The sequence below is a fragment of the Cololabis saira genome, chromosome 3 (assembly GCF_033807715.1).
Source record: "Cololabis saira isolate AMF1-May2022 chromosome 3, fColSai1.1, whole genome shotgun sequence".
NCBI lineage: Eukaryota > Metazoa > Chordata > Actinopteri > Beloniformes > Belonidae > Cololabis > Cololabis saira.
In genome coordinates, this window is record NC_084589.1 from 16,190,321 (window position 1) to 16,215,563 (window position 25,243).

At 39.2% G+C, this 25,243-nt stretch overlaps 1 protein-coding gene across 5 annotated transcripts in view; it reads right to left on the reverse strand.

The window, feature by feature from the left end:
- The window catches only part of trak1a (trafficking protein, kinesin binding 1a), a 34,604-nt gene extending 16,637 nt beyond the window's left edge, over positions 1-17,967 (reverse strand). For 2 of the 5 annotated variants that reach the window (XM_061716360.1, XM_061716364.1), the window contains exons 1-2: positions 12,167-12,295; positions 9,111-9,305 (exon numbers count right to left, since the gene is read on the reverse strand). In XM_061716360.1, the coding sequence (XP_061572344.1) occupies positions 9,111-9,305; positions 12,167-12,170 (199 nt within the window). In that variant the 5' untranslated portion in view covers positions 12,171-12,295. Of the gene's footprint in view, positions 1-1,797; positions 2,252-6,216; positions 6,879-9,110; positions 9,306-12,166; positions 12,296-17,762 lie in introns of those variants that run through there. The other 3 variants (XM_061716363.1, XM_061716362.1, XM_061716359.1) reach the window with 3 other exon arrangements.
- Positions 17,968-25,243: the final 7,276 nt, after the last annotated feature.

The following is a 25,243-nucleotide window of genomic DNA, read 5'->3' on the forward strand; positions in this document are numbered from 1 at the left end:
AGTTATGGTGATTATTCAGAAAAAAGGATGCCAAAATATATAATCAAACAAGGATGTAAAATCCCCCCAAAAATACAAGTTTTTAATTTTCTTTTTTCAAGTTAACACAATATGCTTCAGGATATAAATCATTTGATCTGGAAATGATTTAATTTACTAACTTCTCTTTGCAATCAGCACTAATAATCATGGTAAGAGTCATGCCTGTTGGTCCGTTAAGACTGTACGTGGTCAAAATATGAAAATATTGTCAGAGGCAACACTAGCATACTAACTATTATTAAACTGAGCCTCAGTGAATATAAAGCTTAGTATTTTTGACCTACAAGCTTAACGTGCCAACCTTTTGTACACCAAAACAACATTTTGAAGCACAGAGCTAAACGTGTAATTCATGATGATGGCACATGAAAAAACTTAACACAACCTGCATGATCCTGCATGACATTCTTAAAGTTAAAAATTTGTCATACAGTGGCAGGAGGATCTGAACATACAAATGCACACAAAACACATGTTTGAGGCAAGTCAGTTTACCTGCTCCACTTTTGATTTGTGTGCATGCTTTTTATCAAAGAGCATTATTCTTATTTCTGTAGCAACACCTAACCCAGCACAAATTATTAAAACACAATGTGCAGCTGTATTAACTCTCAAACGCTTCTATAGAGAACTTGTTAATTCTTATTCTCATTAACTTTATTAATCATATTTGGGGACAGCTGAGCTCTGAAGACAAAGGTGGATGACGCTGGTTAGAAAGAGCAAGATGTAACCTAATATTGGAATGGAAACGGGATGCTCACCATCTCCCATTCTATCCTTTTATCGTGCCAGGATGATGACATTGCAGATAAGTCAGGCATTTGGTCTAATTCAGCACCACTGTAGTTAACAAGAGGTATCACAGCAAAGCACTGTCTCTGGTTTTAATTACAAGTATCCGAACCAAGTATCTGATTAAAACTTCATACAAACCTATCAGCAGGTTTTCTGTGTGTGTGTGTGTTTCACTGAGTTCTATCCAGACAGACCAATAACCTTGACAACTACTGAGCAACACACAGCATGAGGGACAAGGAAACAAACACCACAAAAACACATAGACAGGAGATCTTGCTACTTTACTTTAATTAAAACTCCGAACACAGCCTCTGCAGTACTCTTTGAACCTAACACAAGTGACAATCTCAGAAAACCATTTCCTTACTGCTGTTGTAAAACACATTCATGCCACAATCATAAAATATTCAAAAGGGGCAAGCCTTGGTTGTAGTTTGCATGTTTGGGAAACCAAAAATAAACATACATATGTTTCCATTTTTCTAATTCAGATGTTTGCAGTGACATCTGTCCTTGCATGATGTCATTAGTGCATATACTAAAAACCACAAACCACCATGCATTTGTGTAAAACAGTTTAAACAGCAGCATGCTGCCACTTAATACATGAAAATAAAAGCTAGGATAAAGGAGCCAAGCCCATATTTGAACATGCCAGCCCATCCGGTGAACCATGCTGTGCTGCATGAGAGAAAATATACAAACAGAATCACTAAGAAACTGCACCCTCAGCATGAAAACAACGGAGAGCAGACATGATACCCTCCAAAACCATCACTACGATTTTCATAAATACTACCCAGAATCACAACTTCCACTTCTGATCAACAAACTAAGACAAAAAAACAAAACACAAACTGACAATGTTTTTGAAGTTTGAGAAAGCCAAGGCCAATCCTAATGAAATGTAGAAGCACACCAGATACCTCACTGGATTCACACGCTGACAACTACCTTCACACAGAATCTGTTGCTCTTCATCCATTTCTTCCTCCATTTCTTCCTCCAGTTTGTGCCTTCCATGGCCATGGAAAAAATCAAGTTCCTCTTCTTCCTCCTGCTCTGTACCTTCACGAGTGGGAGAACAAATGTATTCTTCATCTTCTTCAGGCTGGTTAGAGAGCTCCAGCTCATCGTCAGAGCCAGAAACGAAGAGCTCCATCCTCCAACCTGGCGCTACAGATAACTAGGAAACCACAAACCCCCTCAGGGGTAAAGCCATGGCTCCCACTGATACTGCACACATTTTCACAGGTGTGCTATGAACATCCTGGTCTGCATCTTGCTAGATGTGACAGTACACATCCAATGTCATCCTTGTTCTAAGGAAAGAAAAGTTTGAAAGCGTATGCCTCTATCCACTCCATTGCAATTCCTGTTTGAGCCAAGTAGTATCACCTGTAAGTGAGTGAGTATCATTTGTCTGTATGGCAGGTCACTGAGACTACCTGATAGCAGGACTCCTCCTTTTCTCTTCCCTGATTGGTCAATGACTGGCCTGCTCTACTTCACCACAGACACAGGGTAAAAGGGCTCATAGACAGAGGCTGATGGTCTGCTTTTTAGGTTATAAAACTAGGTTAAAATAAATTCCACGAAACAGATGAAGGGATTTAAAGCGAATGATTTGATCTTTAACACTGTAATCCTCAACTGTTCAACACAGCTAGTGTTTTAAAATGTTCAGATGTTCAGACAGGCAACTACAGGAAGCAAAAGAAACTCACTGACATAGCTGTTTCTTACATGGGCCTCTAGTGTGAAGAAATCACGTCACCTTATAACCCCATAATGACAACAGAATGGTCTGGTCCTGCTCGGCCTCTATGGTTACACGAGGACGGACCACAATAACACTATCACACACTAACGGGCAACCTGTTTCCAGGGTGTGGCCAAACATACTAAACCTCACAGGTGATTCACACGCGCACACATATTATGTTATATATATATATATATATATATATATATATATATATATATATATATATATATATATATATATATAGTACTTAACCAAAGGTTTGTCTCAGAATAGTGTTATTACACCACAACTGGTCAAGGCAGGCATTAGCTATCCTCCCCTTAAACTGGTTCTTCCAGTTTGTTTCCTTTTAGAGAAGAAGCTTTCCCGGGTGCTTGATGAAATATTAATTGTTGGATTTTGACCTTACATTGCACCCTAAGATAAATAACTGCAAGGTACAGAAGAAAAAATTAGGGAGAGGTTTCACATCAAATCAGTTTTGTGCAGTGATGCTGCTCAGAGACAGAACTTCCTCTGAACAGCTTGAGCCTTATTAAGTGGATTTACAAAACTCAGAGGACTCTTATTACTTTCCCTTAAAAAGTGACAATTATTCTTCAGCATGATGAATACTGGTGACAAACCCGACACTGCCATTATGAAAAACTGCAACAAAACAACACTGTTGATGTTACATGAGAATGTCTACCAGTGCGTTCAACATGAAAGCAGTATAACAGATAACTTTCGGAAACTATCAGCTAGGAAACTTTAAAAGTGCAGGACTTTGAAATGTACTTCTGCATTTGATTGTAGTATAGTCTTCTTTGTGGTCTAACAATTGAAGATAAAGCCTTTTTCCCCTCACCTAACTTCATCTAACAGTTAAGCCAGAGTGGTCACACGTCCTCACTGCTTTCTGCTAGTCCTCATTACTATTCATTAAAGTAGACATGTAATATAAATTTCAAATTTGGACACGACTACTGAGACCCGCGAGGGACAATCTGTCATAAATGACTTCAGATCACACCAAAATGCCCCATTTGCTCATAATAAGTCACTGGTCAAGGAAATGGATTAAAGCGCTGTACAGTCTTGCATGCTTGAGTAGCTCCACTCAATGGTGTGATGTTTGCAACGCTTTAGACAACAAAAGAGCTCTAGACAAACAACTGTCTGTACTCCAGGGTGTTTTTTGTTTTGCCCCCCACCCCCTTTCTCCATTTCTGATTACACTTCTCAATCTACTTGTTTTTCTCTCCTCCTCAACCATTATTGATCATTTTAGATGGCTGTTGAGTTTCTGCTGACCTTCAACAAAATCTTAAGAGGTATTTAAAACTTCAATCATTAACCAGTTATATGTATATTTAAACATCAAAAACAGACACACAGTATCAAGAGATCCACCCTTATTCAACATAGGTAGCTTGTTATCTTTTAGTTATTAACTTTAAATTAATAAGAAGGAAAAATAAAGAGCCAGGAAACACCCATCTGCCCTATTTGCTGATTAAGTTGCACGCAGTTTTACATGAGGTCATGTCTGACCAAAGGTCAAACTTTCAAAGACAAATTCTTCTTTTGACAAGTTAAATAGCGATAATCAAATATGATTTGATTATCAGATTTGATTTGAAAGCAATTATCTATACATACTGGAGTTTTTAAAACAATATACACTTAACAGCCATTATCACGGTTGTGCTTTGTCCATGTGACCCCTTTGTTTGGAAGGGTTAAGTGCCGAAGGCGCTGTACATTACAGACTGCTATCAACAAAAGTGGTTTGGATCCCCATGAAAATCGTTGGGCTAAATATAAACCAGCCTACTTCCTCACCCCTCCTTGTCAGAATAAAACCAGCTGCTTGCTGTTTCTAACTCCGCGCTCCAGGAGATTTGTCAAAGAATGTTCACATCAGACAATATTTGTGCCTGAAAGGTTTTACCACCCAAGATTAGAAAATCAAACCTGGGCTGACTGGCAGAGCTAAATAATGTGGCTGAGATTAAAGCTGCACAGCTCTCATTGGTAAGATGCTCAGCTGTGCTAAACTGTTATGTAAGAAATTTTACACAGTATCCCTGGCACATGCACAGACACGCAGTCAATCACATTCTCTTCCTTTATCCACCAGACTTCCACATTAAATATGTATCTTCATTGAAAAATATAAAAAACACAAACAAATGGTCTTGTTGTAAATAAAAACCCCTGGTCAGTGGTGACAGAATAAAAACAGTTACTTATCACGTGACATTGTGAATCAAGGGCAGCTATATTTTCAGTGGGAGGAAAATTGGACCAAAAATGAGAGCGATGAGAGAGACAGACCGGATGGAGAGGAGAGTGGAGCAGCTAATATACCAACCACTGTTCTAGCATGCTGTTAGTCACACCTGTCACATGACCAGGTGCCATTGGCCCACGACTCCTACACAGTTCACAAGAATGTGTGCAAGCAGATCAATATCAGGCTACATACCAATGCTACTGCAACACTGTTGTAACAGACCTTGGTACATTACATAAATACCAATCATTGCACCAAAATCTGTTATGCAAGAGGGATTTTACAAGCTCCGAGTCCTTTAATGTATATGCCTTCTCATATTTCCCCCCCTTACGATTTAAGTGGTTAAATCATAATAAAAGAGCATTTATACGTTACACACTTTATGAATTATATACAGATTTGTGCTCTTCTGCATTTCTCTAGGAGAACTTACTTCATTCAGTTTAAGTATTTACCATCTTCATGACATCTTTTATACAACCAGACAGCTGATATGTTCTGTTTTTTAGCAACTCTGATGATCAGGGAAGTCAAACAGGTCATCCATCCATCCATCCATCCATCCATCATCTATACCCGCTTTATCCTTTGCAGGGTCACGGGGGTCTGCTGGAGCCTATCCCAGCTCAATTCAGGTGAGAGGCAGGGATTACAGGTAATTCAATCCATTGTTTTAATTCAAATTCAAATTCAAAAATAATGTATTAATCCTGAAGGGAAATTATTGTTTTCGATTAATTGTTTGTAATTGGCTCAATTTTAGAAACTACAGTGGCTACTCACACAGTTCTAATTTTATTGAATAAAACAAGACAGGACATTTCTTTGGGAATGCAAATTATCATTCAGAAGAAAATGTAGTATAGTTAATCATTTTGAGCTGCAAGTCACCCAATCAACTTGTAAATGGTCCATTGACAAATATAAGAGCTTTATTTCCAAAGTTCCTACTCAACAAACTAACTCTTTTCCCTTCTTTTTCATAACTACACTGTAAGGTGAAATCAGCAAAGCAGCAAATAATGTTCTAACCGTCAGTTCAAGTTTCTGAGCACCTTTCTTGACTTAATACCGTCATTACTATTTTCTCATCACAATTACAGAAAAATAATTGTATCAAATATGTTATACATAATGACCACAATAGTTGCCAGAGTAGTAGTCTCACACTCCTACTTCACTCAAAGTCAACTATCCAACAGAATACTATGTTACATACAAATATCAATACTGTATTGTACCTACAGGCACAGTAACATCATATTTGACTCTGCAAAAACATCACTTCACAGCCTGAAACTCTTCTGAAGCAGGCTCTTACCATCAGTACACTCTTCATAGTACCAGTCCAGTTCATAGTAGTCAGCCTTGACAAACCTCTGGCCTCGTCTCTTCATCGTCACTGCTCTGTCAAACAGATGAACCAATGTCCTAGCATATTTAGCTCTAGCATCTCTGCCACTTCCATTGCTCCAGCATGGTCAGAGAGCCAGCTGGAACTGCTTTCCACTTAACTACAGAGCGTCTCCAGTGGTCATTTGGTCAGTATCTATTTCTGCTACCACAGCATGCTTAGTAGTTACCAGTGGGCACTTGTTGGTAGGAGTCTTGCTGGTTTCATCATATGACCTCTGTTGTGCAATAATCAGCATCCGCCTGTCAGTGTAAAATTCTCCATTTGCCGTATTGCTAGTGCCATTTTTGAATGTTATCCTCGGATAATGAATAGGGAATAAGGCAAGAAAGCAAAAAAAGAATTTTGCCATCAAAAATTCTTTCCCACGTCAGCAAAATTCCCATCTTCTGTCAGTCTGTCCCCGTCCTTTAGTCTGTAATTCTTGTTCCACCCATGTGCATCTTTGTGTCAGTTTTTCCTTCTGCTCCCATCTCCATCTTCTCAGGTTCTTGTCTTCTCGGATTCAAAATATGACCTTCCTCTTCCACTGTTACAACATCCCTCGCTGATTGGTACCACAGACTCCACACATGGAGCCCTGCATCTCTCACACTAACTCAATGAAACCAGAGAGACAGAGAGCAAGAGAGCAAGAGAGCAAGCAGCAGCAGTCACGGGTTCTGCAGCAGAAATGATGCTTTGATGACATCATGGGATGGGCGGGCTCATGAAAAGTCGAAAGCCAATGAGAGGGAAAAGTATTACCGGCATGGTCCCACCCAGCGCTGCATGTCAGCACTCCCCCCTCCTCTCCTTTACTTTGTCCTTCTGTGTGGTTGCTATAGTAACAGGCTCAGACTCCAAGGCCTTTCAGGATGTAGATGCAGATAGTATAAAAGAAATGTAGTGTTGGCAGAGGTGACGTGGCTTTCCAAAAACGAACTACCACGGTGGGGATTCAAAGACTGTTCCATATCTACAAGGTGATGAAGCATATGCACAGCAGACAGAAAGCTGTGCAAACCACAGGGGATGCAATTTGACACAATATCAGGCAAAAAGCAGATAAACTAGTCTATACATAGAGTAAACCACACAATTCTGATGCCGTATCAACAACTACTTCTAAAGAACTGATCTGTATTGTTTGTTGCTACTAAGCTGGAGGGAATAAAACCAGTGCAAATTGTAGTTAGTTTTATCCATGATAAAAAATTGCATTATGATGGCATTTAAGCAAATAAGTATAATGTTTGAACTATTATCTATTATAAATAAAATTAAATGAAAAGAAAAACTCAAAAGAAAAAAATCTAAATGACCACTTTTGATATGTGCATCCATCCATAAATTCAAACTACGGTACAAAAATGAAACAGAAACCATTCCACTTTGTCAAGCCAGTACATTATTTGTATAACAAATCAAGAATATCTTTTTTTGTTTTAAAATGGTATTAGTTTGAGGCTAACCTTTTTTATATTTCTCCTATAATTAATCATTCTTTTGACCAGTAACAATACCAATGGGAAAACGTTATCAAACAGAAGAAACAAACAATCCCACTGAACCTTTGTTCAGTGAGATATGAGGACGTTACGTCATCACAACGTGGATTGCTTCTGATTGGTCAGCAGCCTCCAGCTCATCGTCTCCTCAGATGCTTCCTCATTAAGCAGGTCACATCAGTGGCTGTTCAGTGTGATGCAACAGTGTTTGATACCCTCCTTAACCAAAACAATATTAAGCAACTGCTAAGAAATGCTTCTTCTAAGATCCAAGTTGTATTAGGGTAGTAAGCAGATAACTAAATGCTCAAATATGATCACTCTATATTATCCGATTGCTATAGCAAACTGGTTCACAGGCTTTATAGCCAGGGGGACTTTGACCTAGCACTACTCGAATATCACGGCCGCTCAGGGTGCTGACGGCCCGGACATCTGTCTGATGTAAGAATGAGAGACAACATTGTTCGTAGTTGTATACAATGTAGTTAGTAATGAAGCAAAAAGCAATGTTCTGATGATGTAAATTAAATGCTCGACACAGTGTTTAAAGACTCTTATGTAACATGACCTTGCTGTTGCCTCTTGTCTATGAAGCCCACGGTGATCATGTTGACACCAAACAATGGATGAAGTTTCACCTCTAAACTGAGCCTATAAATGAAATGCGTCATCTATTTCTAGACTCTTTTTTTTAAAGCATGAGTCACAATTCAAGCAGGTGAATTAAAGTGAATAATTGATGCAAAAAAAAACCCTTTTAACTTTATGTGCACTATTTGCATGTGCTTTGGTGAGCCTGTAAGTGTTTACTGGATTCAAGCTGTGTGTGTGTGTGTGTGTGTATGTGTATGTGTATGTGTGTGTGTGTGTGTGTGTGTGTGTGTGTGTTATACAGCCAGCACAAATGAAAAGCACAAAGCACTTTGATAAGACAAGAGGAGACACGTGGCTAAAAACAGTGACTGCAGGAGAACACAAAACATTGACCCGAGTGACACAGAGACACAACAAGGGTTTGTTTTGGCAACCATGTCCCAGCAGCCATGTCCTCACTGATGGACAGCTGGCCACTGTCTGGCCACTCTCTCAATAAAGGTCAGCTTTGCCCTGTAAAGCGTGACATATGAAATAATACATAGAAAATCTTTTTTTTTTTTTAAGTTATTTTTATAAATTGTAACAAGACATTTCAAAAATAATGTTTTGTATCATTATAGGGATACATTTCTCAGAGAGACAATGTCCTGCAAGTTGAAATGTCTGTTTCCTGGCATTAATGTCTTGGTTTATAACAGTAGTAATACTTACAGAAGTATTTGAGGGTCTCCTCTATCTGTTCCGTCGTCAGGTCGATGGGAGTGTCAGGATCAACGAGTGGCGTGTGCAGCCAGTCATCTTGATCATAACCAAAGATGCTGTCAGCCCTCAGCTTGTAGACTGGCAGCTGCTCCTCCAATAAGCTGATAATCTCGAGCTCCGGCAAATCAGGATTGTTACACACATCTGCATGAGAAGAATAAAAGAGGCTGTAAAGTGACTTTTATAGAGAAATATTTTCTTAGGTTGTAGAATAAGTATACAGTACTTAAATAAAGTATCACATGTTTGATTCATTACAAATCCTGACTACGCCTCTGTTTACATTCTCTACCACCCAGGGCCCCCGAGCAAGGCCCTTAACCCGTGAGTATTGATCGACCAAAACTTAATCAAAGCTAGCCATCCACTCAAGCCTCATACAAAGGAACGAGTGGATAGTGATCAAACTATCTGGGAGGGGTTCTTTGCTGCTGAGAGAGCAGATAGGAACAGTTACTTCCCTTTGTCATCATCAAAATACTGATTTTCCTGCTGGACGAGTGTCCTAATTCTCTGCATGAAGGTAGAAAGCGGTGTGAATACATGGAGGTTAATGTCTGTGAAGGTGCATGAGGCCCTCTGGTGGACGCTTTAGGAAGTTGCACGGCACTCCAAGTGGCTGTTTCTAAAAGGAGCCGAGCCAGACTGCAGGCCTACCCTCCAAATCACAAGACCACAGAAGTAGAAATAACATTTCAAGATTGAAACACTTGGATAGGGTTAAATATCACCCACTTTTTAGCTGCATTTTCAATAAAAAAAAAAAAAAAGTACATTATTTATCCATCAACATATTCAACAGGCAAACAAGTATATAGACTCGACATTTCTGAGTCAACAAAAGCCTTCTACAAATCACTACTGGCTTTGTGTGCTGGTGAATAACTTAAGCCTTCAGCTGTGTCCTCCTCTGTTCACACATCACATTAGTGTGTTATTAAATGAGTCATCCATAGTTGGTTCCATGAGATCATGTGTTTTCCCTGCTGACACAGAATTCAGGTTTTAGTTGGGGTTTTTTTCCTGCAGAAATGTGGAACATATAAGATCTTGGGTTGACAGAATTTGCAAAACCATAGAAGAAGAATTAATGCATGGTAAAAATAGCGTCCTTTGTTTCCTGCACTGTTGCCCACCTTCTGTCTGTCCGCCCGTCTACGGATCTCTCACAATGCTGCCTCTTACAACTTGCTAATGCAAACTGAATGACTGACTGTGCTGGGAAAATGAAAAAGGGGAGGGAAAAATGTGCAGAAGTCCATGCAGCTGTTCTATTTAGGACACTGCATTCACTTCCATTTATTCTGTACAGCCTAACCCAACCCCTATCCTTAAAAGACCTTAATCAATGATCAATCAAATCAATTAAAAATCCAGTATATGCACTAATCTCTAGCTCAAACCAACACCCAAGAATTCCCATCCTGCCTCATTAAGACCAAGCTTTGGTCCCCGAAAGGAGTTGGACCAACAAGATCAGTGATCATGACAAAAAATGCACCAATAACATAACAAACATTGGCTAATCATGCGGCTTGAACAATTAAATAAGCATTCTTGTTTCTTTTCAAGTCATGAAACCTTCACACCTTCAAACCATTAACTTAATTATAATTGGTATTTCTTGCTCAGTTTTTCAGAATGCTGCTTAATAATAGATGCCTTAGAGAGGACAATGTAACCAAACTTTTCAGCATAAAAAAATATTTTGACATTGCTATTTAATACTCCAGTGTTTCATTTCTTGGGGACACATTGCTGGTCCTCAGCCTAAAGGTGAGGACCAAACGAACACCATTCCATTCCCCAAGTTGAAACATTTTTCAAAGGGGACAACGATGTATGCATTTACTCGGTCTGCAAGAATAGCAATAGTACCTTAATCAATCAACATATTCACATAATCTGGCTTGCATTGTCTTGAAAATGTTTACACTGTTCTGAAATGAACCTTTGGCACTTAATAAGTTATAAATAGTGCAACAAAAGTTCACCAGGTCCATTTTAAGTAACCCGGCTGCCTGTGATGATTGAGAGAATTTGACTTTCACTGAGTCATTAAATTAAATCACTCAATAACTTTTCCAAAATAACACAGAATAAGGAATCATCTTTCACTCTTTATACCAGATTCAAATATTCAAATAGACCCCTAAAAATCAATTCACATCAGTTTTTGGCCACTCATCAAATGTTGTTGAAATGGAGCTGAGACAATTTCAAGTTCATGGCCGATATTCAAAATGTAAATATAGACTTAAGGGTGAATGAACACAATCTGCAGTGACATGCTGACATTGGTAACAGCTACAAGCCGCTGGAGCAGCGGCTTCAGTTCAAGTTCAAATTCAAATGCAAGACAAAACCACTGTCACAGAGATAGACAGAGCAATACACTCACCAGCAGGTGTGCACTTAACCTGCTGGTGCAGGAATTTGTCAAAATAAAGCCAAAACATCCTGAAACACTTGCCAGTTTTAAACAGCAGTGTCTGAAAAACCCTTCCCTCAGCTGAACTTCACATTCAGTAATGTTCACCAGCAACTTAGGCAACTACAGACAGAAGGTAGGTAGTCTACAGTCCAAGCATGTGAACTGGTGTCCAACCCGCCAAATGCTGCACGGTGTCAGATTGCTCAGCCAGCTGAATACGACTTCTGCAATGTTGCTGAACAGAAAGGAGAGCTTTCTGAATCCAAGCGCAGTGCTATTAAAGTTCAACATGGCTGCCTCCTGTTCACCACCACAGTTCTCTAATACTATTCTGTCAAATCCTCACTTTTCAAACAACATTTAAAATCTGAACATGGAACATGTTACTGGAGTTACTGGACTTCTACTGTACTGTACAGCACACGCTTTTAATGGCAAGAAAATGACATACTGAGAGGAGAAACATCAAACAAAAGGACGATATGCAATGATTGAAACTGTTCAGACTGTCCATGAACTTTAAGAGAAATTTGACAAAAAAAAAACAACATTGTATCCCCAGTGTACTCACTCATGGTGCCTGAAGCCTGACAATCACCAACTCCCCTGTTCTCCTATCACATTTTCCACTGATCCAGGAGAGGGCAAGGTCGCAAAAAAAACAAAACACAGAGGAAAGAGAGAGAGATAGAGAGAAAGAGAGAGAGAGAGAGAGAGAGAGAGAGAGAGAGAGAGAGAGAGAGAGAGAGAGAGAGAGAGAGAGAGAGAGAGGAGGGGGGAAAAGAGAAGGGAGGGTGGCAAACAGGAAGACTAAAAGTGAGAGAGCGCTATAAGTTTTAGAAGAAGGCACTGGGTGCATGGGACAAAAAGAGAAAGAGGAAAAGAGGGAGGAGTGAAAAGGGGAGAGATCCCAGCCAAACTGGCCGGTCATGCATGACATGCCAATGACGAGAACTGCACGGACCGCCCACGCCGTCTGCCCCTCTCTCTCTCCCTCTCACTCTCAGCAGGATACATCCTACAAGCCCGGCTAATCACACACACACGCATGAACTCTGGTGCTGTCCTGATCCTGTGCAAACACTGAGTAGCGGCAGGGCTGACCTTGTCCACACCACTTTACTGTTTTCACTCACTCGCTGCTCCTCTGTTAAACTCTTGCAGTAACTAATTGGACGTTTCAAACGTGTGGAGACAGGGGCATCACACACTTTACAGAGCTCTTTCTTTAATTTTTGGCATTAGGAAACCATAATCCCTGCCAGGTTAGTACTGCCAGCGCATAAGGTCATCAGAAAAGATTTTTCTAGTCCCAGCAGAAATCACAGCCTCTGCAAAGCTGTACCAGAAAACTAATCAAATCCCACCTTGTGCATTATCCATGAAATCCCACAGTTTGGCATGTTATCATACCAGATTATGATACTTTGTTTATGTAACAAATTAAGCCGCACATTAACAAATATAGTTATCCAACTTGGGAATCTTCCACTTTAATTGAGACACAAGAATAGCACTCTTTATTTTGTTGTAGCAATCTAATAAAAGAAATATAATATAAATGGCAATCTTAGACTAGTGACAAGTGTATTAAGAATAATCAACACCATACCGGTATTAGATTTGGTTCAGAGCAGTGTCTGATGTAAGAAAAGTGCAAGTTCTGCTAGATTACTCAACAGTAATCACTCATGAAACAGGTTTGTATAATTATTTATAGAACATCAAGCTGGGAGAGTCCATAATCCACTTACATTTAGGGCTAATTCTCCTCAATGTAGTTCAAATACTGTTTTAATGTAGTTACAACACAGGCTCGTCCTGAATTAAAGTGTGGTACATGCCACTGCTGGTCACACAAGATGCACAAATCAAATTCACAGCAGTGGTGTGATTGATGTGGTCAAATATGTCAATGTAGTCCAAATGGGCAAGGAGCTTGAAAGCCGTTATGATGTAATATTAAAAAAAAAGATAAATCCCAGTCTTTAGTCACTCACATTGACTTTATTTTGCTTGGGAGACACTAAAACCCCAGTCAGAGGTATCTGAGACTACAACAGTGATCATCTAGTGGTTGTATTGTACTCAATGGTGTCTACAAGCCAATTAATGCTGGCGTTCTGCCTCAGGATCTCTGTACACTTACTTAACAAGGCACGTGTGACATGAGAAACTTCTTCTGCACAATACTCACAGATCTGACACTTCATTCATAAGGAAGGTCAGCTGGATGAATGGAAAACTTTAAAGAGAATCAACATCATAATAATAATTTTAAAAAAAGAGTAAGGCAGACATCTTTTGAATATATAAAGAATTAAGTTTATATTAAGTCTGCTGTCATGTGGGGCAGCTGCACTGAAAGTTCTGAACTTTCAATTTGATTCTCAAAAAGTGCACATTTACCGACACTGAACGTTGCATTTTATTTTTTGAATTTCATTCATAGATTATTCCCCGATATGCTAGTAATAATAATAATTTCTAATATAAAGGATTTTCTTGTTATCATCCATTTAGAATGAATGTGTGGGTGCACATAAACCCTCTCCGTTTATGGTTCCCATAGTAACCTGGCGTGCCCTGCCCCCACCGGTATATTTTTTGTAATGTTTTCATTTCCTGCCCGCCATCAGCCCTTGATGAACTGATCATCAGCAGATGTGGACAACTACTGAAACAAAAACAGAAACAAAAAAAAACAAACATAGTTTTGTAGTTGATGGTTTCAAGCGCTCATTGGTATTTTAACACAATGCCAAGAAGGAAATACATCAGCAATGGTCTTAGAGAAGTAATTATTGCTACCTATTAATGTCAAAAAAGGTCATAAATCCATTTTCTCAGCAATGTGAAGTTCAACATTAAAAACTGTTGCCAATCTCCCTGGGTGCTGACATCTCAGAAACTTAACCCAAGGTCAGACCATGCAATGCTACAGGCCTTACTGAGCATGCTAAATAAAGTCCATGGCAGCACAATTAGAAGGGGGACACTGAAAAATGATGACTGGTTTGTATGGGTTGCCAAGAGAGGGCCTCTGTTCAGTGCAGATGCAGTTTATTCAAATTGCATCTGCATACTAAACTTGTGGAATGATGTCCTCTGGAGAGATGAATCCAAAGTGGAGTTGTCTGACCTTAGTGTCATGTTGGTAAAAACCAAAAAGCATTTCAGCAGAATGCTTCAAACATACTGTAGAACAGCAGTGGAGGAGTTGTTTTGAGCAGCCACCGAGTCCACCATGAACTCCTGTGTCTACAAGAGAATTATAGAGACAACTGTGAGAATCTCTGTCCAACGGATAAATCTTGATCAAAACTGATGCGTGCAACAGGACAATGATCTGAAACACTCACAATAAATCTACATCAGCCCCTGCCCAGAAACCCAATGCAGTAATACTGTCAGAAGATAGTCAGATAGTCAGAAGAACGACACACAATTCATCGAACTAATGTGAGAGACTGATAGTCATAAAGGAATTAAGCACTTCAAGTTATTGCTGGTAAAGGTGGATCTAAAATCTTTAGACTCATGGGGTTACTTAGTATACATGTTTTTTTTCTTTTATTTTGTTAAATAAATAATGAGTTGGTAAAAAGATTTAAGGATTGTTTATCTAAGATTGTACAGTATCTATCTATTGGCCTAATACCAACAACTACACCACAATCACAGGGTTTCTTATGCTTTTACACATGTGTACACACACTCAAAATAATTAAAAGGGGTGTACTCCTTTATGATGACTATGTTAAATTATTTTAGTGGAATTTATTATGAATTTATATTTTCATCTCTTTTCACTTAAAAGAATTTCTTTTGTGCAGCGTAAGCTGATGCAAGAGCTGGAAACAATCGGGACAGTGAGGAAAAACAGACTTGACAAGACACGTAGCTCCATCAGATATTGAAGTAAACATGCAACACCAAACCAACAGCAACACTTGAAAATGAGCCAAAATTACAGAGAAACAAATACTTTGTTCATCCAATTTTAAGCTGAAATCAATGTGCCTGTATTTGTTGCAAACACATAACAACCAGGATTTCAAATGTGCCATTTGAATGCTAAGTAATATTTTCACTTTAAATTCAAAGGCAGCTTTTTGGTGAAATCAGCAAAATGCTGAGGAGAATTTGGTTGTGCAGCAAATACACTTCATTCAAAGAGCTACTCAGTCAAATAAAGTTGTCAGGACTTTATTTGGATGACATAGCCCTCCGAGGATAATCTCTCAACTTACATAAAGCAGTTTTGAGCATGTCATAGAGGTGCCTGTCTGCCCTGTTGTGTTCCACTTTGTGTGAGATCATTCCAACAATGAACCAAAACATTACAGCACAATGGCTGTTTTTAAATGCTGTCACCTAATCACAGTCAGGGAGAATACTCAGCTGTCCATCCATGTTTGTCTGATTACATAACTTTTACTGAGGTTCCCTCTCAAGTACTCTCTCCTCTCTCTTTGGACCGAGATCCCCCTCTCCAAATCCCGTATCCCATAATTTCACTGCTGACTAGTGACCACAAAGAAATGGGACTGGCATGGCAGCAGGACGCTCTATTCACTGTGCTCATTCATCCTCTAGACTTAGTGTTGTCTTTCATGACTCTCTCAGCAAGAGTGTTTCAAATTAGAGGCAGAATGACGAATGAGAGTGAAACACGAAAAATAAAGTGATACGAGATGAATGCAAATTTTTTGTTTAGCTTTAATGTTAAAAACCCTTATGATTCGTTATAATAGCCCCATCGTACCAGCAGATGGCAGCACTGGCCTAACCGGCTGGCAGTTCTGGGCAGTCCTTTAGTTCAGTAATAATGACTAAAGCATGTCATTTCAGCATCTGATTTTCCTTGTTATTCTGCTGCCATTTCATAATTCTAATTAATACGCTTCAAATAAGCTTTGCACTATAACTCGCTATGCTTTAGCCTGCATGTCTAAACTTGATTTGCTAGTATGATTACTAAAACATAAACCCATTGCGACTGAATGTAATGCATGTCTGAATCTCTCTCTCAGACCTTGACAGTAAAATCAAAGGCTTAAAGAAAAGTTTCCTGAAAACTGTCACTTTTCACTAGACACTTTGGGTCTGACTTGCATAAATCTGTATGCAAAATTTAGAGACAATTTTAATTTTAAAAAAAAAACCTCTTGTTTCCAGAAATATTGAAGTCTTAGGGTGTCAGCAAAAATAAGGAACTGAAACTGCAGCAGTACAAAAAAAACAAAAAAAAACAGTCCATGCATAAGTCTAAGAGGGAGGGCCTTTTCCGGTTTGTATGAGCAAGAAAGAGGCGCCGTTTCAATGACTTCTGAACTGCCTATTTTGGTCTGTGTACAGCAATCCTGATATTTCTGATGAAGTAGCTTCTGGCAAGACTGTATTCAGCTCCTCCCCCTTGCTTATTGTTCCTTCAGGATCTTGAGCTCAAGATAAACAGAGGTTAACAGTGTTGTAGATCAAAGCAAAGTGATGTCATAACAAGAAATGCAGTAGACACGCCACGGTGTGCCAGACTAATTACACTACATATGGAGTCACTGCAACAATGCAGTTTCAACTCTACCCACTATCCAGATACCTGGAAAATGTGTTTCTCAGCAATAAAAATATTAATCAATATTCCTTTGTGTAATAAACTTACTAAAACTTTCTAAAAATATAAACATAAAGGAGAACAAGACGAAGGAAGGTGAGGGGGCAGAGGGAAGTTGAGTTGGGTGTAGGAACAGACAGAAACAGTCCAGTGGGAGCTCTTTTTCCCCCACATGCTGGCAAACATAGAGCGGAGGTCCCCTGGAGTTTTCCATGACAGGATGTGACATTGCACATGGTCACAGAATTCTCACAGCCCCATGGACTTCACTCTCACATACGGCATGTTGCTCAGCCTGCAACTCACTTTACTTCATTACAAAACCTTTTAAGACTGAAGGCTGGCATGGCTGTAATCTTTTAATTGGGACAAATTTTGGATGAATAACTTCTGAAACATGGTAACGCTGCCAAATAGGCTGTTAAAAGGAGAACATTTTTTTTAATCAAATGAATTATAAATAACTATGCACACAGTACTGCTTTAGCAAGCCAATTTACTCATGTAAGCCTTGTCTACTTTCTCTTATAACATATGCAGGCAACATTACCGGTAATGGTCTCAGCATCTTTACAGGTGGCCTTGAGCTCCTGAATTGCAGCCGGCAGGCTCGCCTCACTGACATATTCCACTTCTTTCTCTTCTCCAGCCAGCCAGAGTCCTGAGATGCAAGGCTGAGATATGTCCTCAGAGGACGGTTTAAGGGATGGGGCAGAGGAGCAGGAACAGGTGTGGGGATTCTCTGCCCTTGGGTCCAGCTTGGCACTGGGTGGTTACCGATCTAAAACTGGACTAGCCATGGACAAAACTGGGATTTGCCAAAAGAAATGAGGCGAGCTCAAACTAAATTTGCCTTGAGAACATCATTGGACTGGACAGGGTAAAAGAAATCAGGCTTTCTCATGAGTAGAAGACAGCTGGAGAAGTGGCCAAACCAGAAACAATCACGGTGGTGCAGAGATCCTTTTTATTCACTGCATACCTGAAAGAAACAGAAGGACATAAGTTCTCATTATTATTAATTTTTAAAATTCCAACTCATATATTGATGAAAATATGTAAATGATTCAGAAGTATCTTGTATAAACAAAAATAAATTCAAAAATGTGGATTCTGGTTAAATTTGTTATGTGGAAACGTGTTGCGACTTTAAGCCAATAGCACATGATCCTCCATCTTTTTCCGTCATTGTTACTTAGGCAAGCAGCAGTATTTCTAGACATGGTCGCACACTCATATGCATGATGTGGGTCTGAGTCACAAACAAAACACACGCTCAACCGCAGATAAGTATAGACATGAATTCACTTCATAAGAGTAGCCAATCAAGGCAATCAAGACAATAATGCACAACCGAAACACGCACAGTGCATTTACATGGACAACTATACTCTCATATTAACCTAAAACAACATTATGAGAGGGGGAAAAAACTACATGGTAAACCACTACCTAACCATTAATCTGAAGATGGTCATATCTGAGATCAACTACAATGGAAATAAGACATTGAGTATTCTGATCACAGTCGCACGTAATTCTGGGGATTCTAAACACCTCAAGCTCACTATAATCTCCTTTTGGCATTTGTGTGGGTCTTGGTAACACCAAATGAAATCAGGAACAAAACAATGGAACAAACAACACCAAACATGGATTTGAGAGCGTTATATCAACATATAACGCTCTCAAATTCACGTTTGGTATTGTTTCTTGCAGTATTTAATACAACACCATACATAAGGTACGGAGTTCTATTCATTGTCACTAATTTAATGATGCAGATTTGTACTGTCCATGCAAAGGTCAGTTCAATCTAAATGGTTTTGAGAAGCGGCCCCTAGTCCATGTATCCATTTCCACCACATAGCCAACTCTGTTCTTGTTGCCATTTGAGGGCAAAGATTAGGCTTTTTTGAAATACAGAGGGTTAATCCTGTGAACTCCTTATCTGTACACCTGAGAGACTCCGGGTTTGGTCAAATAGCCCTTCTTTACTCACGAAGATTAGTATCAAAATGGCTGCAGTGATAAGAGCTCAGTGTTGCCATCTGTTCTAGGTCCTCAGGATGTCTTTCCTCCTTAATCTCATCATGCTTTCCAATGGTGTCAATTTAAAGTGTTTAAGAAAAGAGTAAATGAGGTAATAGTTTTGACCACTAGACTGTACCAAATTCTCTAAAATACAAAGAAAAGTAGCTTCAATGCTTCCTTTATAATCTCCTTTAGCATATGAAATGTTATACCACTCCTTGTAGAATACAAAATAACTGAGTTTAAAGGAAACACTTGGGTTCAGTAATACTCACTGTGATTCATGAAAAATAAAGCAACAGGACATTAATAATTAACAGAATAGGTGATCAGTTTATGACAGCATATTCATTGAAATCATTTTATATATATTTGATCTATTAAGGAATACCATACTGCACTTTTTTGTAATACTTGATTCATTACTGCAGATTAAGATCAGAGTTACATGTACGAGGGGTCGTATGAGTATCCTATCTGCATCTTGAGTATTTTCTCTTACCGTCTTTCCTTCCATGACATGTTCCATTGACATCAAGCAACAATGCTTAGACAAAACACTAACTCTGAGATAAGAGGGGAAACAAGCAACTATGTGACCTATGCCCTCAGCTTCTCTGCAATGTCCTGTTGAATCCAGTTATATTACTGGCTTGTTAATAATCAATCTCAGAGTGTCTTCTGAGTATTATAAAGGAACTTGCAAAAGGTTTCAAGCACACACACCTTGCAGAAGTCTAAAAGACAATCTTCTTCTACATCTAGATTCATACTCAAACTATCATCATCATTCATAAAGTACAGATGATGTTTTGCTGCATTTTATCTTACTTTTATTTACTGTCTGTCTTTTACCATACATTTCCCCTTTTCTTTGACCTGTATTTGGCCATTTTTATTCTTCTATTGTTATCCAGCTCCATTTTCCACCCTGGATTCCACTGAGACATACTGATTCAGATTAAATGGAACATTGTAGAAAGTAGAAATTAGGTCATAGATTTCCATTATTTAAGAGCAAAGGACCACCAAATGCCCAAACTCTGTTGCTAATGACAACAAAACATATGCCTGCTGCAAAACACATGCCAGGCTACGGTTTCTGGATCTTGCTTTTCAAAAAAAAAAGGGGGGGGGGGGGGATGTAAAATAGGCAAGAGGCTGCAAATAGTTAAATGCTTTGCTATCTAGTGTGATGTATGGCATTTTCACCAGAAGGGACTGAAATGAATTAAAAAGTCTGCAAGTCATAATATTTATTTGTAGTACATCTGAATTGTTTTCTTTAAATCTACCAAACTATTTAAAGGTTAAACTGAATGAGGACAGAGTAATGTTAATACAGTCTATAAGTAGCTGTAATGTTGGCCAAACAATGTGGCATTTTCATGTTAAAGTTCATCATTAGCCTAAACAATAACAAGATCTCTCATGTTGTCCTCCACATTCCCACAGGAGGCGAATAACTTAGCTGGGTGGAGCTTATAGGAAGCAGAACATTTGACGTGCTAATGGAGCCTGTGCTCAAGGACAATAGTAATGACAAGGTGTGGTCTCCCACTTTCTTGAAACTTTTTTTTTGTGTTTGATTGCTTTGCATAAATGTAATGCCAAATATAGGCAACGAAAATGCTTAAAGCTCAAATTATATCATGCCTGGTCATAACTCTAGCACAATAACCAGTGTTCTATCTACCTATATGATGGTTTGTCATTTTCAAGGCTCTGCAAATAAGTCTGAATATTCAGTTCAATGTTTTTACGCAACATCCTAAAATGTCTTTCCTCATTTCTGTGTTGCAGTGAATTCAGTAAGAGTGACAGTTGTTCAACATGTATTAGCAAGACATGTGCAAATAAAGCCATAAAAGTTAACCATTTCCTGAGGGCTTTATAAAATGTCTGTGCCATGCTTTGCTTAAAGTACCACATTGATGCATTACAACAGCTCCTTTTTCGATCACGTCTTTACAATTGTGTTCAGTTTAGGGGGTTTAGGGGGTACAGTCAGTCAACTTCTCCCACTCCCTCTTATCGGGGGTACATGCCTCTTTTGTAATCAGTGTTACAGCTTTGCATTACTTGATTCCCAGCTGCAGAGCATGCAGCATGATGTGAAGTTGTGAGCAAGATACTCAAGATACGATCTACACTATAGAGCAAAGAGTTTTTTTCCTCTTACTCTTTATGCTCACAATCGTGAATGTTTCTTTAATAAGGTAGAGAGAACAAGACAGACCTAAGACCTAATTATCCATACAAAGTCACACAAGTGCACATCTTCATTTTTTTTCTACTTGTATTATACCATTTTAAATGAATTATATAGGTTACGCTGTACGTTTAAAATTAGTTAGTCATAAGTATTGAGGCCCTATGGCTCTCACAGATTTGCCCTCTGATTTGGCATTTAATGATTTTATTTCTGGTCCACCATAGTGCAGGTTTGTGGTTGACCATATAGCCAACAGGGAACTATTCCAATAACCTCAAATGGGTCAGTGTTTTTGGAAATATATGTCAAGGAAACATATTGTAAGCCTATGCCAGGGGAAATATCCACAAACAGACAAAGCGGATGATAGTACCATTTCTCTTAAACGCCCAAGGCGACACCACTAAAGAAATCCCAACAGACCAGCCACCTTTAGATGAACCGTAAGTCTTAACCCACATAAAGATATCGTCAGTTCAATTCATTCAATTTTATTCATATAACATCTATTGCAAGTTGTATCACATGTTTGATGTAACACATCAAATAGGACACTATCCTGTCCTTTTGTTTGAGACTTTCTGAATTTTAAAGGGGTGCGAGGAGCTGTTTAATGCCAATAGTTTTCAGATGAAACAGAAAACTTTCATTGCAATTTGGCCTTCTGTGTACATGGGAAATCAGTTTTGGGGTGTGCTATGAAAGATTTTGAAACCAGTGTCAGGGTGTAATCTTTTGAACATAACCTTTACCAAAGCAGCACAAACGGGACATTAAAAAAAAAAAAAAAATTAAGATGTTTTGCACTGCTGCTGTGATCATCTTATTTTTACTAATCCTGGAAAAAAAACTTAATCCACATGTGTGTCACCAAGTGGTATGTATGACTTGCCAAATGAGGAACATTTTGAAAATTAAAAGAAACTAATTTAATTAATATATTAAAGAAAGAGTGCATTTTCTGTTGAACTGGTGTCATCTCAACAGAGGAGTCACTCATCCTTGCCATGCAAGTCTCCCAAGTAGCATCAGGCCCTGTTTACACATAGCCGGGTATTTACAAAAACTGATATTATTTCCCCCTCTACGTTTTGAAAAATTCCATCGTTTACACAAGATCGTTTTCAAAATCTCTTTGTTTACACGAATCCGCATAAATACGCTGTTAACATCATGCCAGCCAATCAGAATCCTGGAAAAAACATCAACAAATGACACGTGTAACTTCCAGTTAAGGCTGATTTATGGTTCCGCGTTACACCAACGCAGAGCCTACGGCGTAGGGTACGCGGCGACGCACACCGTACGGCGCGCATCGCCGCGTACCCTACGCCGTAGGCTCTGCGTCGATTTAACGCGGGACCATAATTCAGGCTTTACTTCCAAGATGGAACGAGAGTCTTTCGTTTGGAGTGACAGAGAAGTGGAGTTACTTTTAAGTGTGACTTTAGAATATAAAACAGGTAAAATACAAGAGAATATTGATTGAATTGTAAACACAGGTCGCACACATGACGCTGGTGACGTTTCTGTTGCATAATGTGACGTTCTGAAGCCTAAATCTCCGTTTTCCTCTGTTAAGACGCAAACGTGAAAACAGGTTTTTTGAAAATCTCCACTTTGGCCGGAGTTTTCAGAAATTATAGTTTTTTGTGACTTTGAATTTTCGTGTAAACGAATGGCCAAAACGCATGAAAACGCCTCCGTTTTTGCTCCGTGTAAACGGGGCCTAAGCCTGATACTGATCTGAGAATAGGAAGCAGTACATTCAACTAAACAAATAGAATGATACTGAATGAAAGCAACACAACACAAAAATGACAAAAAATAGTCTTTAAAATTAGATAATTTTGTCCAAAGATTACCCTCTCGATCTAGTGAAACGCCTGGACATTCTGCCTGAAAAACATCCCTCTGACTTTTTTGAAGGACTCCAGTGTTAAAAGCTATTAACCTTTAGACAGGAGACTGAACAAGGGCAGGCAGATTTGAAGTAACCCCACAGTTTGCATGAAAGGGTTTATAACAAGTTTCTGCTCTAAAACATCCCAATAGAACAGTCCATTTATTTGTTTTCAATACATGCTTCTGCTGCACTGTTTAGCAGCTGATGACTGATTTGCCCTTGCTCAAGGGGATTTCTTTACTCTCAACGGCAGAAAATGTAGAGCACTTTTGTATAGATCAAAGGGTAGTGCTTTCAAATGAACTATATGCCTGGTTGTGACCTCACTAATGGAAATACAGGCTGATAATGCAGACAGACAACAGACTCCAGTGATGATCGGTTTTAGGCTGAGCATAAGGGTCCACTATGGGTCTTCAAGGATCGCTGTCCAAACAGATTTAGATGTTTCCCTGCTTTAACACACCTGATTTAAACAAATGCGTCATTAACAGACTTGGGCAGACCTTGATGACTAGCTGATGATGACGCATTCATCTGAATCTGGTGAGCTGAACCAGGGAAAAGTACATGCAGAACAGCTGCCCTCAAGGACTGGATTTGGGCAGCTACTCCCTATATTTGATTCATGCCTACAATATGACTAGGTGCACAATCTTTCCTATGTTAAAGACTGGAAAGACTGTGCACATCATAAACAACTTCCTGTTAATATTTTTCCCAAGAAACACTCAAGGAGGCTGATTTAGTCTGACTCAAATCAGCCTCACGACATATCGCACACAGATATAGGGACCTTTCCTGCCCTAAAAATAAAAGCTACCACTACCAAGGACAGGGTTTAATACATTTAAAAATCCTTGCCTTGTATTGCTAGTTATAACCAAGCGCTAACCATCTAACTTCCAGGTTGAGGCTCATGTAGAACTAAGGCCCCGTTTACACATAGCCGGGTATTTACAAAAATGGATATTTCCCCCTCTACGTTTTGAAAAAATTCCATCGTTTACACAAGATCGTTTTCAAAATCTCTTCGTTTACACGAATCCGCATAAATACGCTGTTAACGTCATGCCAGCCAATCAGAATCCTGGAAAAAACATCAACAAATGACACGTGTAACTTCCAGTTAAGGCTGATTTATGGTTCCGCGTTACACCAACGCAGAGCCTACGGCGTAGGGTACGCGGAGACGCACACACCGTACGGCGCGCATCGCCGCGTACCCTACGCCGTAGGCTCTGCGTCGATTTAACGCGGGACCATAATTCAGGCTTTACTTCCAAGACGGAACGAGAGTCTTTCGTTTGGAGTGACAGAGAAGTGGAGTTACTTTTAAGTGTGACTTTAGAATATAAAACAGGTAAAATACAAGAAAATATTGACGGTGGCCAAACTAATTGTAAACACAGGTCGCACACATGACGCTGGTGACGTTTCTGTTCCTCTGTTTAGACGCAAACATGAAAACTGAGTTTTTGAAAATCTCCACTTTGGCCGGAGTTTTCAGAAATGATCGTTTTTGGTGACTTTGAGCTCAGTTTTCGTGTAAACGAACGGCCAAAACGCATGAAAACGCCTCCGTTTTTGCTCCGTGTAAACGGGGCCTAAGATTTGTTTCAGTTCTTCAACTGACCGCTGGAGGCTGGCTCCAAAAGCAACTTTATCTCCATTGACAATGCTGAAATGTCCAGTTTTAGAGATAAACATATTAACAGCCTGGTTCAAAAAACTGTTCTGGGTGCAATCGTTTGATTTCACACCCACCACAACTCTGAGGTGGGGGGATGGATTTTTTTGTACCATGCCAAGAGAATATAAAGTAAAAAAAAATCAATTTCTAAAATGACAGATTGACGGCTCAGCCAGTGGCGAT